Source organism: Telmatherina bonti (assembly GCF_933228915.1).
Source record: "Telmatherina bonti genome assembly, chromosome: 9".
Taxonomy (NCBI): domain Eukaryota; kingdom Metazoa; phylum Chordata; class Actinopteri; order Atheriniformes; family Telmatherinidae; genus Telmatherina; species Telmatherina bonti.
The window spans coordinates 19,835,188-19,850,076 of record NC_136627.1 but is presented as its reverse complement, the minus strand read 5'-3'; the positions used below and the strand labels follow the sequence as shown (position 1 = coordinate 19,850,076).

Here is a 14,889-nt window from a genome sequence, read left to right as displayed (position 1 = left end):
TTTAGTTAATTGGGCTAAGATTTGTAGATCAGTGCAGTTTTAGGATGCAACCTGCAAAATTGAACATTTTCATATGTGCTATTTTTTAATTGAGACTACATGACAATGTTAAAACAATGACAAAGTAGATGAAGACATGAAAAGCATTAATCAAACACAATGCCTTTTCAGCAGATATGAAATCCAATAATGAACCTGTTTTTTTGTCATGAATTTCCAGCCGCCACAACAAGATCTTGTTCTTATTTTTAACTACTTCTTTTAAAAGCAATTAATAAAAGTAATATTTAAGACAAAAAAATGTTGCTGCATAGCTGCACATATCAAAGAAGAATGCGACTGAAAAAAGTAAACTATAATATATCATTCTAACATGGGTATAAGATATCAGTACAGAGACAGAAAAAGCAAGTGTTGCAGGCAAAAGAAAATTTAAAGGAGTTAAAGGTTCTATAGCAACACGTAAATAAGTTACTATTGGCTTAGCTGAAACACATTGCTGATAGCAGGTGTGACTGGAGTCAGCATAATGACTTTACCTGCTTGCAAAGGTGAACAAGAGAATAGAAGATAAAAGGAAATGAACTGAGGAGATTAAAAAAATGATATGACATTATGATATGCATGACATGTCTCCCTTAAAAAGGCCATAATTTTTGCAGAGCAGAGTGTCTCAGTGCCTCATCCATCACATGAATTTATGGTGAAAAGCCTGGTTGGCAGTTTTATTCCCTTCTTTCATCAATGAATCAAATGACTAATTCTTCTCACAATATTTCATAATATTTTCTAACTCTTTGACATCATCTGAAATTTAAATCAATGGCACAGCGAAGACAGTAAGATTTGGCATTGTCAGAGCTCTAGTTTATTTTGTTAGAAGACTAAATGTGGAAAAGATAAGGAAGAAACCATTTATTCACCCAAGTAAAGTCTCATCACTTCCTGCCAAATACACTTAATCCTATGTGAACAGAAATTAAGAGTACCATTCACATATATATATATTTTTTTTCGGTTCTTCAGTGGCTGTATTAGCAGTAGCCACGTTGGCACTTTAAAAGCTAAGATACAATCACCCATTCATAAAGCTCAAATGGCAACTGTTAAATGTGAAGCCTATGCAGAAGTGTCAAAAAAATTCAGTTCATCCACTAGGAGATCCAAAATAAAGCAAAATATCTCCACAGACTCCCATGTTAAAAAGGCCATCTTCACAGCAGAAATAAACATGTTTACAGCCTGGTACAAAAAAACCTTTTAGGTCTAATAGCTCAGTTTTACCTTCATGACAACTGTGGAGGGAGTGATTTTTAAAAAAAAAATTTTTTTTTTTTATAACTCCTCTATTCATAAGTAATTTAATCTCAAAATTAGGCATAATTAGGGCTGTGTCTTTTGATTGACAGCTACCCAATGTCCAGCTGCAAGAAGGCAGATTGTAGCACAACTGCGAAATTTAGCCGGTTAACAGCGTGATTTCGCTTTAGCCCGCCTACTTTGGTTAGCTCCTTTTAACTCTGGGTTAACTGGGTTAGCTTTAGCTACAGGCAGGTCGGAGTTCGCTAGATGTCATTTATCCACCCTAACCCTGACAGCCCTCCTTTCAGCTCCACGCTTTTAGCCTTTTTTGTATTTTCCGGCCGAGACGGGACGTATGACCCTGCCCTGACTGAGCTTCGTTTCAGCTCTTCAGAAACCGATGGGTTACATCACAGAGGCTCCGCCCTGTCTTTCTTTTTATACACAGGTCCTTATATATTGTATAAAACAGGAACATATCACACTTATGCTGACTCTGATGAGCGTTGCAGAACCAGGGCACAGAAAATCACTGACATTCTAGCTGGTGGAGGTTTATTCTCTCTTCCAAGCTATACATGTTAAAATGTTTTTTATTTATTTTTTTTTATTTTTTATTTTTTAACATAAAAATATAGACTCAGTATCCCAAACAAAATGCTATAAATTCTTGATTTAGGGTATACAGCTTTGAAAATGTATGCTGCCACTGTAGATGCATGGTGTACTTCAAGTGCTCTCCCTCTACCATCAGCTTCTATTTACTCATTAATAAGCAGTATTTCTGCACTCCAGTGTGTCCACAAATTGTCAATATACTAATTAAGAGGTGGGTATCTACAAAGCTGTTATCTGTATACAAGAGATCGTTGCAGATCAAAATGTGCGGCGTGTTTGCATCAACAAGATCCACTACCACCCTGGGAGTAGCGCTACGTTACAAAATACAGCTTTGATACCAGTTGTTGAAATATGGTTTATCCAATGATCTTAAGTTGCTCTAAATAAAACATCCCAAATTCACTTGATGAATTGCATGGGCTGTCTATAGGAAACATCTCACACTCAGTTTGCCATTGAAACAATCTTCCATTAGTGAAAAGTCATGCAGATAATAAAAAAGTAAAAGTATGAGGAAAAACTATATAACTGACAGATTTCTCATTGCAAGAATATAATCTGGTGTTTCTGACTCCAGTAATCCTGGCCCATAGAGGACTTGTGCTGTATTGGAAGTGTCAGTGCCCAGTGATTTATATGACAAACACTTGCTTCATGTTTAGTATCACATTATTGCTTTGACAGCTGCAGCTTATGCACAGGGCCTGCGTGTGATGGAGTGGTTTACATGTGTGTGTTGGGTTGTTGTGAAATGATGGTTATTTTCTGCATGTGTGTGCAAGAAAAAGTAAGTGTGCAAAGTGTCTGTTTATTCATCTGCAGACTCTACATGTTCTTGTGTGTGTAAATGTGTGTGCCTGAGGCTGGTGTGAGGGTTTTCCATTTCGTGGGAACAGAATTTGCCTGTCAGTCACACTGAAGCAGGGAGGAGAGAGAGACGACAGGTGTCGAGATGGTGAAAGAGATGGATGAAAGAGGAAAAGAGACGGATGAAAAGGCTGAGTCTGTGCAGCTGATGAAAAAGTTTTGCAATTTGTTTAAGTGATAAAATGTTGATGAGGGTGAAAGGAAGAGGTTTGGCAACACTTGTTGCGAAACAGTTTTAGAAATATAAAAACATTTTGTGTTTCTGTTGGTTATGTTATATTCATGGTCTGGACATGAATAACAAAGATGCTGTATATTGTAAATCAAAGCTCCTTCATCAAGTTTATTTTTTCTACATGAAATACCTACTTTAGGCTATTTTTTTTTAGTTTGTTCCTCTTTGACTTAAAGACACACCACATAACTTTTTGACCTCAAAACTTTGCATTCTACAAATGTTGCTACCCAAGCGGAGAAACCATGCATCTTATTCATCCGAGATGTTACGTGATGTTACAGCTCAGTTTTGCTTCACACACTGCGTCACATGCTAGTGAGTGAAAATAAACACACCAGACTTTTTAAATGCACACTGTGGCTGAATCAGCAACAAAAAGCAACAAGGTAATAACTGAGGTAAGGTGGAAAAGAGACTGAACAAGAGCTAGGACAAGAGTCAAGATAGGACTGTCGTTTACCAGATGGAGAGAGCTTACAGGACAAGTACAATGTTGAACTATCTATCGATACGGGATGCGTCACTGTGAATATTGCTAAAATACGTTCTTAACTAGAATAAACAAATTAGTAATTTTTGCATAAATCCTTTAAATAATCTAAATATTACAGCCACATAACCTGCAAATATACAGCTAAGGTCCATATCCACTAAAACTGATTACTGCTTTTAGACTGTGTGGTTTAATTTCGATATGATTATACAATTTCTGAACAGGAAATAGTCCTTACAGAAAACATTATAGAAACTCAACATGTACCACCTGTTATCCTCTTGCTCTTCTGTACTTGTTTCATCTTACTTTGATAAAGAAAGTGGTTCTGATTTCTTGTAAATACTAATCAGCACAGTGCTTAAAGTGGAACTATTATGTGCATTTCAGGCTAATTTATTTTTATTTCTAAGACCAGAAGGGATTGATTGGGATTGATCGAGTTATTGTCACAAATCGCTTTATTTACTTCAGACCGACCATCTCCGTAGGCTGTCAGATCAGCCTGTGGGCAAAACGAGTGGATTGAGACTCTTCTGCATTAAGCCCCGCCTCCCGCCACCGCGCTACATCGGGAGCGCGCACTGCACCTGCTTTCGCCGTCATTGTAACATCTCAAACAGAAGGATTAGGCTCATATGAACTCAATAAAAAAAAACAAAATACAATGTCAACACATAGCATACAGCCCTACATGTTGGAACCTGAATCAGACCCTGCAAACGAAGTGGAAAACAGCAACCCACAGCAACGAATGCAGCAGGATGTCTCTCTTTGGTAAACTCACCAGCCATCGTTGGAAATAACTTTATCTGACGTTTTCCACCCGCCTGATGTATTTGTACATGCCCTTGTTAACCAGTAGAAGGTAACCAATCACTGAACCTTATCCCCCGGGACGTCACAAGGATTTTGAAGTAGAAAAAACTCTTTAAAACGACGCGTTTTTCATCGCTACGGAAACCGAACGGAGAGCGTGCTGGAACTCAAACTCAAACTCAAACATGCGTTTAGGTGATAAAAAACAGTGTCGTTCACATGACTGATTAGGATTCAACACTGTAACACTGTAGAAAGCTTAGAAAACTCCAAATACCACAATAGCACCCCTTTAAAGATTATTTGATGTTACTCGTAGATTAGCGGTGATGAAAAAAATGAAAAGAAAATGCAATATGTCAAATCATTCTCTTCTTTCACTATAATGAACAGCGTGATAGATGTATCAATATTCAGCACTGTTAAGGTACTGATATATTGGGGCCATTGTCAGGTCAATGATTTCAACTTGCACTAAAATTAGTCAGATAAAGGATCAATAAGTGAGACAGATTGGATTTAATTATTCAACTAGGCCTCTGTCACTTCCTAGTTAAAATCCACCTGAATAAATAAGTGAAGTTTAAAATAATGGTTACCAGCAACACCATGTCTTTATAAACATAAAAAGTATAACCTTAAAAAATGATAATGTTGGAAAAATGTCTGTTCTGCCTGTGCTGTTGTATTATGTTTGCTCATACTATGTTTATTTCACCTACATGTTAAGGAGTAAAAGAAGTGTAAAACACATTCACTAATGACAATCCTCATTTAGAAACAGAAATGTATATTTGGTGGTGTTTTGTTTACAGAAGAGCTGTGAGGCAAAATTGCACATTAGTTAAATAAACAATGAGATGCACTCAAAAGACTTCAGACTGAACTCAGACACTTGATCCACCACATCCAACTGAGTCGTGGAAAGGCAGGTGAATAAGGATGAGACACTTTTATCAATAAGTCTGTTGGCACCTCCTCAATCCTCCCTGAATTTCATGAATGTCACAAATTTCCTTGATCACATTTTCAAACTTATCTTTAAAAATGAATCTATATTACTGTTTTCCTGTCTTTCATATCACAACATGACCCAATGACCTTTTTCATTTCGGTGACTGAAGTTTTCCCTGCTTCAGTTAAGCACACCTGCTCATGTTTTTCCCTTCTTTTCTTTTGCTCATCATCAATCATTCTTTTCTTTGTTGTGGTGTGAAGTGTTCCCTGCTGCTCCTTCCCTCCTTAGATTTTCTCCCTAAAGGTCCTGAGGATGCTGGCTATAAATATTTCACTAAACTGCATTCTCAGGTTATCAATTATAAAATGCCATATTCTTATAAATATTCTAAAAATACAGCTGGACTCTGCCTCTTCCTTGATGCATTAAAAATTTAATACACACCTAGCAAACTGCTAAATCTTCTACCACACCAGGCCCGCATGGACATGACTGCTGGACTGAATGCAGGTCTTCTCACTTTTAGATGTTTTTGTTTGCATGTGTGAGCATGTTCTTCTGTGTATGTATTTCGTCTCCAGCACTTCCTTCGTGTCTGTAGCGCAGTGTGTCTTGGCAAATCAGACCAGTTCAACATAAGGTAAGAAAGTGCCAAGAGAAGTTACTCACAGAGTCAACACTGAATCTGCACAGGCTATTACTACAGCAGTCTAACAGACAGAAAGACACATTCGTGCACGCATGCATCATGTGTGAGGCCTCAAATACTACCTCTGACTGTCTCAGTCAGATGCGTGCGTACTAATTTTTCAAACACTCGTCACATCTCTTGCTCACCGCGGCGAGATGTCGCAGCCCTGTTGCATGAATGCTCCCAGAGAAAACCACAGAGAGTTGAAGATGCCAAACTCGTTGGGAGGCTGGTCGGTTGGGCCCTGCTCTGTGGCTCCCTCCTCTGGTTCCTCTGCATGCCACTCATATGGACTGAAACGACTCACCTGAGACCATCAATAAAGAAAGAGCAGAGTAGGTAGAGTTTTTTTTTTTTTAAAAAAAGAGGACAATATTAAAGATTTATCATGTCTACACATACTGATTCAAGCCTGGCCAGATGGAAGTTGGAGCTCTACAGTTGAGATCTCACCAGCCTCCATGTGCTGATAAAATTATCAGAAATCTAATTTTACTAATTATTATTTGTTCCACATGCGTACTTGGCCTTTACAAGGAGAAAGAAGGAAGTGAACTCAGGGAAAACTACTCAATGACGACCGGAATACATAGAAAACGTTGTAGGGTATTTTGTCTGACTGATGTTAAAGAGAAAAATGTTTCCTTGAATATTCAGACAACCTGGTGTCATAAAAGCTTTGCTAATGTAATCTTGTGTTTGAGTGTGATGGTGTCTCTTTCATATTATATAATTGCATGTCTGGCATACATAAATGACTGATGCTATTTCTGTCCATAAACGATGAAAAGCAACAAATTCCAACCCAGATGGTTTATTTGGTATTTTAGAATCAGACTGCATTCATAAGGGATTTAACAATTATACAATAACTACAAATGATGTTCTGATAAATGTGAAAGAAAAAAGGGGATTTGACTGTGAATACAGTTGAAATAACCATCCATGTATGTTGATCAAACTGACTTTTGAACCTTTTTCCTCATATCTTCTCTTTTATCCCTGACCACAAGTCTTTAACAACCCTTTAATAAAACCTCCAATCACATTAAAGAACTGATGTCTAGTTTGTAACAATCACTCACCAAAAACAAGACAACGCTGACTCCAATGTAGGCAAACACTATGCACATCCAGATCTCATAAGCCAGTGGGTCCAGGAAGGAGAAGACACCAGGTTTAGACTTCTGAGGCTTCTTGATCATGATGGAGATACCCAGAGACATGAAGGGCTTAGAGAAGTCGATCACCTCCTCTCGCACCAGAGTGATGGTCAAAGGGGCCACAGCAATTTCTGCTTTCTGCAAAGAGGTAAGAAAGGCTGGAGGGTTCACTGTCACATTAAATGTAATTATTTGGGAGTGAATTAGAAGTATCTATGAGTGAAACAGAAAGAAAGCAGGGATAATAACTTGTATTGCAGGTCGGAAAAAGGAGGGGTTGAAAGATACCAATGAGGGAGAAAACATACCAGAATGATAAAGTGGTAATTCTTACAGTATATAGACCTAAAGTGGCACATCCTGAATATAAACTAGTCTGCTAGATCTAACACACATCTGCATGCCAGAGTACACATAAACATTCAAGGACACAAATTCTGTCTAAATATATGTGTTTATGTGTGTGAGTATTATAACCGGAAAAGCTACCAAAATTAGTGATTTGCCAAGAAGTTGTCGACTAAACAGCTGGAATCCGTAAACTGTAAGGACTTGGTTGAAGAATTCACTGAAAACATCAGCACCCAGATGTGGATCTTTAACAATGAAATACAAGCAGAGCTAAACAGAATGCAAACCTCATGTATATGGTTCTCTTGGAACAAAAACAAAAAACAAAAACATAAAGAAAACCTGCTGCTTAAGATTAACTAGTTATTAGTCACTCATGTATCTGAAACTACATACCCTTTTTAAAACTAGCTGTGTCTGAATCTAACATTTACCCTCTATGCTCAATAAATGAATCAACATGCATTCCTTCCCTGTGGAAGAAGCTGGGGCAGTCTTTAGTGACCCATTCACTAATATTCCAGGTTTACTAAGCTTCATAAACTGCAAACATCTCCACAAAGTCTATATAAATGTCCACTGCAGGGGATACAATCTTAGTTCACTACATTTAACAAGACTTTTGAGTGTTTTCAGTTTTGTTGTGGAATATCTTGCAGACTACTTGCAGTAAATAAAATCTTGTAAAGTGGAAAATCTTCACATGATTTCTTCATAGGGTAACATCTATGTGCTTTTCTGTCTATTTGCACCCATATTTTTGTAGACCAGTCATTGCCCAGTATGGCAAACATAGCTGTCCTGAACTAGAAGCCAAGCAAGAAATGTGGAGTGGCTCAAGATAAATTTTGCACAGTGCTGTAGCTACACCTTTATCCTTATTAAATATTCTGGAATCTGTGGAAACATATAATGGCCGGGCTTATTATCTCTGCCGCTGCTCACAACAGGGAGCTTGATGGTGTGTCTTGTGTTACCACATGAAGAATGAGGCTATTAAGGTCATTCATTATCTTGTGCAAGCTTAAAAAGAAAAAGGGGGAAAGGATTACTTCTGTGTGTATGCACTGTAGCCATCACTTGACTCCAATCCTTCATTAAGACAGTGAGTGTATAACTGCACAGTTGCGGCATACAAAAAAACAAAGCTTGCATTTAAGAAAAATCAAGAGAAAAGAAAGAGAAAACACAATTAAGCAATAAAGAACAAGATAAATTTTTGCTTTAATATTAAAACCCACATATTTCCTATGTGTGGTAGAGGGGTATTTAGAAAGGATTGTGAATGTCAAAACTGATTACTCAGTTTTGCTGTGTCACCTTCCACTATGGCCTCTGGAGGGTAATTGATTCAGTCACCGTTCTGCAGCTACTTGTCCACTTTCACTCAACCTCAAAGTGACGAGTGACATTGTCTCTTGCATGTCAATAAAGTTTGGATTCAGGCAACAATGTGAACTCTTGGAGGGTTATAGACATAATTAACAAGGTTGCCAAACTCTTTACTTAACAGTGAACATTTCATGACGCAGCGTCTCTGCAGGAATGGAACACGGTAACAAGGCAGATGCAGGACTTGAGACAAGTTTATATCCTGCATGCATTATTTTTACAAGCAGTCTTGTTTTCATACTTACCCCATACACAAGCTCTCCAACCATGCCGTTCCATATCTTTGTCTCTGGGTCTCGCGCTCCATATTTGCCATCTGGTACAATAGAGATCTTGTACTTGATTCCAATGTGTTTGGCAATCTCTGAGGCCAAGTCCACACAGTATCCCTCGTACTGGTCATTGCCTTCATAAAGCTCCCAGTTTTTCTTCAGCATCACATAGGGACCTTCCTATAAAACCAGCATAAGGGGAAAAAGACAACTGTTTGGAGGAAGATGACTGCAGCGATCAAGAAGAACCATCAGCTGGTTGAAACAGTGAACGGGAACGAGCATGTACAAAGTAAAAAGAAAAATCCTTCAACAAACATACAAACTTAACTATTCATGTAGCACAATGTAGTGACTAATTTTTTTTTTTTTTTTTTTTTAGCTATGTATAATAACAGCAATCAGCTAAACTTAACAGAGGCTGAGTGACTGTCATTGACTGAGGTTAATATGGATTTTACAGGGCAACATCTACTGTAAGGTTAGTGTTTTATATCTTGCATTTCAGACTTCCAGTGGTTTTTTTATTCCTTCAACAGACCCCACGTGACCCTGCTAGGACCCACACTTGACTCAAGATAACTCTCAAGCTGAGGAGACAGAAGTGGCCAAGAGAAAATAATAAAAAGAGTAACCAGAAAAAGATGACAACTGCTTTGTTAATGTGTGGTAATAAGAGGATTTTCGTGCATGCAGTTAAATGCCAAACAAAATAAAGAAACACAAACTTGAAATTCCATATAAGAGATTAAAAACAAACAAACACACACACACATAAACACTGGTCCTAATGACTGACAGTGCATCTTTCAGAAACAGTGAGTTATGATATTAAACTTGAATCTGTAATCTAAATGAAAGTAAGCAAATTAAAATCCTATCAAATCCCTTTTAATCAAAGATTAATGTGATCTATTTGGTAAAACAGTTGTTTATAATATCAAACACTCCCAAGCCACAAAAGACTTTATGAAGATAATAACCACAATGCAGAAAGATAACATACTTTGGACTGAATTCTTCATTCAGAAAATTATTTTGCATTCAAAATAAATAGAGTTTAATCACTGAGGATTTTCAAACTGGCACAATTTAAAAAAGAGCAATAAAATCACAATGACAAAAGAAAGCCAGATGGCATCAATAGCATCTTCAGTCCAGCAAATTAATTCACACTGAAAGCAAATACAACTCAAAGACATGGAAGCCCCCCAAAAAACTATATTTGATCTTTTTTGTCTTGAAATGAAAATATTTACTTGTGTTCTTGTATATGACAGTACAACAACAAGTTTTACATGCAGTTTGATGTAAGAATAATCAATAAAATAGCAATATATCAAGCTTTTCTAAAGGATCTGCTACAACACATTTTCCCATCAGCTCCATAGGTGGGCAATAAACAAATGTTAGATAAATAAAAATAAATAAATAAATAAATAAATAAATGAAAAAAAAATAAATAAATAGTGTGCTGATAGGATTCTTTGTGATTTTGAATCCACAGAGTGAAAACATTGTTAAAAAGATTTTTTGTTTGTAGGATTTTGAAATAAAGTTTATCCAACTGAATTCAAGCAACTGTCAAAAAATCATTATGATACCGTTCATCAATTTACATTCGTGCTGAAACATCTCATTTTTGTTACTGTGATCACCTTAAACGTAAATACACAATGTTAAAAGAAACATTTACAGCATACAAAATAAGGAAAAACACTGTAAACTCCTGTACAAAATTCTCAGTACATTTCCAAATAGAACATTTCTTTCTCATTGTAAGGATTTAGATTTCAATTTAGGCAAACAGCTTTTTTCTTAGGCCCTTCAGAGTTATCACCAACCCCCACAGTAGACAACATCACCACCATCATCATAAAAAAACCACTTTGTGTTGAGTGTAAAAGCATACAAAATCATTTCTCCCAAAATATCATTATTACAGACATTAGCAGCTCCTGGGGCTCAATCCTCTGACTCAACATGAATCATAATGTTAATGAACAAAGAAACAGTTTGAATAAAATTTCTTTAACAGCTCCATCAACACTTTTCTGTACTGTTCTGACATGAGAACTAAACCGTAAATGTCCTCAAGGCAATGAAGTCAACTGAGCCATTGTTTATCATATTTCATAGATACATGGTGTCCTATACATGACTACATCCTTTCATTTCACCTTTTTGTTATTCTGCAATTACATACTTGATACTTTCTGATCTACTACGGCAATAACTGTCCTACCAACAGTACTGGCAGAATTAGGGGGCATAATTTTCTGGAACTCTTTAGCCAAGGTAGCCCATTAAGCTCATCAGCACAGTTTTGAAGAAGCTTTATTTTCCCTGTCATTTTATGCCACAGCACCACCGGCGTAGTGTGACAATGAAAATTTGTCATGTTCCAGCCAAGTTCAGGCAGGAAATATATTAATCTCACTGCTTCATCACAAAGGCACTGTTGCAATTAACTGTATATACAATTAGATTTATTTACTATGTTTTAGGTATGCTCTTTGAGTGTGTAAGACTAATTTTATCCTTTTTCTTTCAGCCATAACCCTGATGACTGTGATCTTTAAAGAAAGCAGCAAAGCAATGATGAGTTGTTTCTGTAACATCAGGGTGTAAATTTTATTAAATAAGGGGAAATTGATTTGAGCAAAGGTGGTTTTAAGTCTTTTTGAATCATTGATTCTCATACTCTGATTCTCATAAGATGTCAGATGTTAGAAAAGAATCCTAATATGAGCAAATGAACAGAAATAAAAATGTCCGTACAGATACATGGAAGCTGGCACTGTTTCACTTTAAAACCTTCTGACACTTTAGAACTTATCAGTTTCCTCCAGATGCCTTTTGCCTTTGTGTGATGGTCGTAGTGCTGGAAGTGAGCATTTTGTGCTCAAGGTACAGATTTTAGTTGTCGTTCAATGCCACTGTGGTGAAAAGATCTTTGTTATGTGCAGCCTAATGTTGGCTCATGAGTCATTGCATATAATGAGAAGACAGGTGAGATGAGATGAAAACAGAAGAAGGAATTTGACCAAAAGTCAGACGGAAACGTTTATAAAGAGAGCTTTCATTGTACTGGCTGTATGGAACTGCAGAAAAGAGATGGAGATGATCTAAGTACAAACCAAGATAGCTACGGAGAGAGAAGGGATGAGACAAAAAAGAATGGAAACTGGGATGGAGAGACTATGGGAAAATGAGAATAAAAAATAGAGAAGAAATGGAAAAAAACACAAAAGCAAGCAAGAGAAGATACAGTGGTAAAAAAAAAGCAGACATGAAGAGGGAATAGGTGGGTGAAAAGGGGACACAAGCTTTGTAGAAGCAAAATGGTAGAGGCTGATAAGACATGAAACATTTCACAGTGGATCCAAAATGGCAGACAGGACCTGTCATCCAAGCGAGTTGGCCAGTCAGTGAAACAGACAAGCACCAGCTGAGCAGACACCTCAGTGTCCAGTTCTTCATTCAACCTGCCAACAGGATGTCACTGCATTTTAAAAAACTAGATTGTTAGGTTAAAGTTAGATGGCTACCACTGGGATGACCAGAGAGACAAGCTGGGCAATCAGTCAGTCCCAGCATGCTTCATTTGCTATGTCAGTTTATTTATCCAGGTAATGTGAATAGAAAATACACCATCTTTACATGTTTGGACAGCAAATCAGTCATTATCTTCCAGAAACATACCCATATAGAGACCAGGGTAGTTTGGTCTGTTAAACTGACCATTTAGGCATCTAATATACTGGTTTGCCAGACCACCACAAAAGACAAGTCACTTTCCCAACCAGGGGATCAAACAGCAAGATTTTGCTTACTTGGTTTAGGCTCAACAATTATAAACAATGTAAACTACTGTTTATATAACAATAATAAATATAAATTTTATCCATAATGTTATATTAACATCTATCACTTAATGATGGCTAATGCGTATATTTTGTAAATTTTGCATCCTACTTGTGCCAGTTACTTGCTTCATTTTGGGTAGATGATGAGAAAAAAAACAAAACAAACACCTTTGCAGGTAACTGTGGATTGACATCTATTTACATCGGTGGTAATGGGAGGTACTCACCAATAAAAGGAACTAGCTCTCTGTGATATCTATCTTCACAAATCATGATCTACTGTATCATACTAACTTTAATCAAGCATTTAAAATAACTACCCTGCGATGGACTGGCAAGCTGTCCAGGGTGTACCTTGCCTTTCGCCCAAAGACTGCTGGGATAGGCTCCAGCTTCCCCTCGACCCTTCATTGGATTAAGCGGTTAGGATAATGAATGAACGAATGAAATAACTACCTCATCATTTTGTTAATTACAATGGATTAAGTGTGTACGCTATTTATCCCCACTGATGCACTTTGCAAATTAATAATTGTGCTCATATGAACACATGGGTTGCTATTAAGGTTTTCAAAGTTAAAGCGTCATTAACATGTTAATTCAACTCCTTTTAGTTACATCAATTTTTAAATGTGCAATTAGCGCATGCACTGCATGGTTTCAGGAACTGATGCAGAAATGAGGTTGTTGTTCTACAGCAGAAATGGAGACAGAATGGATCTTTTAAAGCTCTGTCCACATGAGTTGTGCAAGAACTAATAGGATATTTTATTATATGATTCTCAGCTTCTCCGTTTCAGGCTAAAACACTTACGTCAGCCTTGGACATTTACAAGCATTTCCTTTTCCAGTGTTTAACATTTCAGAACAAAGGTTCTGCTCAGTGCAGTTAGTCCAAATATTGCAGCTTCCAGCAGAAACGTCCTGATAGTTTTACAAGCAGAAACCTTTCAGTAGCAGATCTGGATAAACTAAAGAAGCTAGAAACGGTGCTGGAGCCTTGCAGGATATTTAATCCTGTTTATATGTTTGTTTTCTAACAAAGGTGATGTTTTCAGAAGTGCTATGCCAGAGAGTGTCTGCAAAAGGGTTTTGTGTGCATATGTGCGCATGTATGTATGTGTGTGAAGTCAGCATTAGTTAAGTAAATTTCACTAGAAACTAGTGTCCTTCACTGCACGTACACAAGAAAGGGATATGTATCCTGTTATGGTGCATTTAGAGACAGATACAAAAGCTGTGATTATTATGTGAATAATCACGAGTCAACTCAGGACATTATGTGAATAATCTTGATTAAAATTTTAATCGACTGACAGCTTTAGTTACTATACATGGTAATTCATGCATTCATACTTGAACATTACTGAATGTATGGGTATTAATTTCACTCTTTACTTCTCATATTATCAATAGAAGCTGCATCTTTCAGAACAGTTTTAATATATACTCAGTGTTCACATGCACAGTCTCTAAAAGCCACAAATATTAGCAACTGTTGCGTCCATACCAGTCTAGCATGTCAGAAATCCTCTGAGAAGAACTTAGAACAAGCTATCTGAGCAGTTGTGACTAAGTCTACAGCTGATTTCTGACATTCTCTCTTGAAAAAGCAAAGAAAAACTTGTGGACATTCTGTTGACGTGATGTCTATTGATTTTTAATGCAACAAGAAAAATGGATGAGTATGGTGTCAGAGTAAGGGTTAATGGAGAAGGAGAAGAAACTGAACTAAAAGCGTTGTTTTGCATGCTGCGGATGTCAAATGTCAAATCTTTATAGAGACTACAGAAACAAATAGAAATCAGTTTTCCACTTGTGGCTTTTCTCACAAGAGGAAGGCAGAATAAACA

At 37.1% G+C, this 14,889-nt stretch overlaps 1 protein-coding gene across 2 annotated transcripts in view; it reads right to left on the bottom strand.

The window, feature by feature from the left end:
• gria4a (glutamate receptor, ionotropic, AMPA 4a) overlaps positions 1 to 14,889 on the bottom strand; it is a gene marked incomplete at both ends in the record, with an annotated part of 114,900 nt that overhangs the window by 28,814 nt on the left and 71,197 nt on the right. For both annotated transcript variants that reach the window (XM_079245905.1, XM_079245904.1), the window contains 3 exons: positions 6,136 to 6,296; positions 7,075 to 7,290; positions 9,141 to 9,347. In XM_079245905.1, the coding sequence (XP_079102031.1) occupies positions 6,136 to 6,296; positions 7,075 to 7,290; positions 9,141 to 9,347 (584 nt within the window). The remainder of the gene's footprint in view (positions 1 to 6,135; positions 6,297 to 7,074; positions 7,291 to 9,140; positions 9,348 to 14,889) is intronic.